This window comes from Penaeus chinensis, chromosome 16 (assembly GCF_019202785.1).
Source record: "Penaeus chinensis breed Huanghai No. 1 chromosome 16, ASM1920278v2, whole genome shotgun sequence".
Lineage (NCBI taxonomy): Eukaryota > Metazoa > Arthropoda > Malacostraca > Decapoda > Penaeidae > Penaeus > Penaeus chinensis.
Genome location: NC_061834.1, coordinates 3,616,416 through 3,618,915, shown reverse-complemented (window position 1 = coordinate 3,618,915; position 2,500 = coordinate 3,616,416). Strand labels below are relative to the sequence as shown.

The window sequence follows — 2,500 nt, the reverse complement described above, 5'->3', positions numbered from 1 at the left end:
GTAGAAACAAGCATCTGCTTTGGCTGCACTGCTAGTTTCGCAATTTGGGGTGACTTCATCGCAACGCCAACTTAAATATATATATATATATATATATATATATATATATATATATATATATTCTTCCCTAAAATACATTCAAGAAACCGTTCCATATATCACCAGAAATTCACCCATGGACATCAGTCCTCAGCATCTCTCTTCTGGGAATCGAAAAACCATGATCGTGTCCTTAAACCACACAATCTTCACCGCTTCTCGAATGCGCTTCTCTGCCTCGTCGTCGGCCACCAAGCCTCTGTCCGCCATCTTGGATTTGACGTAATCGTTCGACCTCGTGTTCACGTGATTGTGACCGCCCTGACCTGGCACCGCCCACGACAGCACCACGCCTGTAAGAATTGACAGAACTGTAGAACATATTCAACGACAGCAACATAATTATGATGACAGAATTGTGATGGCGTTCGCTTGATCATATTGCTAATGATAGTTGAATAATCATAATAATAATGATTATTCTCTGTTATTATAATTGCCATTATCCTTAATATCAAAATTTTCGCTTTCATCCATCACTTTATTATCACATAAGTCATAATTGCATATAACCACAAACATCATAACTATCATTTATATTTCCAAAAGACCCCCCCCCAAAAAAAAAAAAAAACGAACATCAGACACTTCCCAACCTTTGCAAGCATGTCTGACGAGATTATCCACGAAGACCTCCTCGGCTTTGGCAGGAATATGCTCGCCCACCTCGATGCTCATGACCCAGTCGAAGCGCCTCTGCAGGTCGACTGGGTCCGCCAGGTCAATCGGCTCGATCACGCCCTTGCTCAGGACGCCGATGTTCGCCGCGCCGTCCCAACCTGAAGGCAAGGTGGAGGCAAGGTGGAGTTAATCGTGTCGTTGTCATTATCCTTATTGGTGTCGTTTCCGTTTGAATTCATCATTTCGATTCGATTTTGTTTAAAGAGATGATTCGATTATTTGAACTATTTATATATATAAATACATATATACATATATATACATCAAAATATATAACACACACATATATATACATACACATTATATATGTGTGTGTGTATATATATATATATATATATATATATATATATATAATCTTACAGTATATGAGATAAACACAGTGTAAATAACATTTAGTTTTCATTTGGATCTAACTTATCATATCATTATATCTGTCTATATAAATCTATTTATATCTATCTAACCATCTATCTTTCTATATGTATGTATCTATCTATATCTGTCTAACCATCTATCTTTCTATATGTATGTATGTATCTATTACACATTATCTATTTATATATCTATATGTCTATCTATCTATCTATCTATCTAACTATCTATCTATCTATCTATCTATCTATCTATCTATCTATCTATCTATCTATCTATCTATCTATCTATCTATATTGCGTGTGTGTGTGAACCGTGGCCTTCTCATCATCAAATAGTCACACATTTTATCGCATCATACTAATTATAAAAATGTTTTTTCATAAAGAATTATGTAAATGGAATTATCATGGTGCACGAGCTTAATCACATACATTAAATCCTTACTTTCACGGATGTACATTCATGACAAGACTTTTGCAATATGTTTAAAGTTTTGGGACCAAAGCATCGCGGCGACGGAATGGCCAATCGGGAAGCCACGAACAGCAGGGGCCGGAGATTGGGCATGAATAGGAAAAGTTTGATGATCCTCTGATAGAGTTGATAATCGAAAGGTATGGGAGAGATTTACCTTGGTGATGAAGGTCTGTGTCGGTAAGACGCCCTCAGAAGGCGGCGCCATATATATATATATATATATATATATATATATATATATGTATATATATATGTAAGAATATATAAGTATATATATAAACATATATATATATACATACATATATATATACATATATATATATGTACATACAAACAGACACACACACACACACACACACACACAGACACATTTTTTTGTTTTTAATCTTTGTTCCATAAACTTGCTAGTTTCTTATAAATAACTGTTATTTATGACCACACAGTTTTCCATAATTAAAGCAACAAATCATTTCTCTATAACTAACAACTAACTGAGATTGATGAAAGGTTTTACTATGCAAAGACATTGATTTTGGGTTCGTTTAATCTAGAAGGTCGTGGTCATTAAGACACCTTATCAATGTGACCACTTGGAGAAGACCGGTGACAAGAGAGCTGTTGTTATTAAAGAGCGAAAGACAGACAGGTACGTTTGCAGGCCTGTCGTTCGAAATATCAAATATTTGCTTAATAAGATATGTAAGATAAACGATACTACTAGCATAATGTTAATATTCGCGCAGCTGACATTTTACTATTTTCTTTATCTTATACCTTACTTTGATAACCTAAGAGGTGAAGAGTGTCTAATTCGTATTACATTAACCAGGAAGACCTTACTATTGCTACAAAGTAGTTTATCACCACC

At 34.9% G+C, this 2,500-nt stretch overlaps 1 protein-coding gene across 1 annotated transcript in view; it reads right to left on the bottom strand.

Moving 5' to 3' along the window:
• The window catches only part of LOC125033571, a 9,299-nt gene that overhangs the window by 151 nt on the left and 6,648 nt on the right, over window positions 1–2,500 (bottom strand). Inside the window, exons 6-7 of the mRNA XM_047625188.1 lie at window positions 696–878; window positions 1–392 (exon numbers count right to left, since the gene is read on the bottom strand). The exon at window positions 1–392 is cut by the window's left edge and continues 151 nt beyond it. Of these exons, the coding sequence (XP_047481144.1) occupies window positions 190–392; window positions 696–878 (386 nt within the window). The 3' untranslated portion in view covers window positions 1–189. The remainder of the gene's footprint in view (window positions 393–695; window positions 879–2,500) is intronic.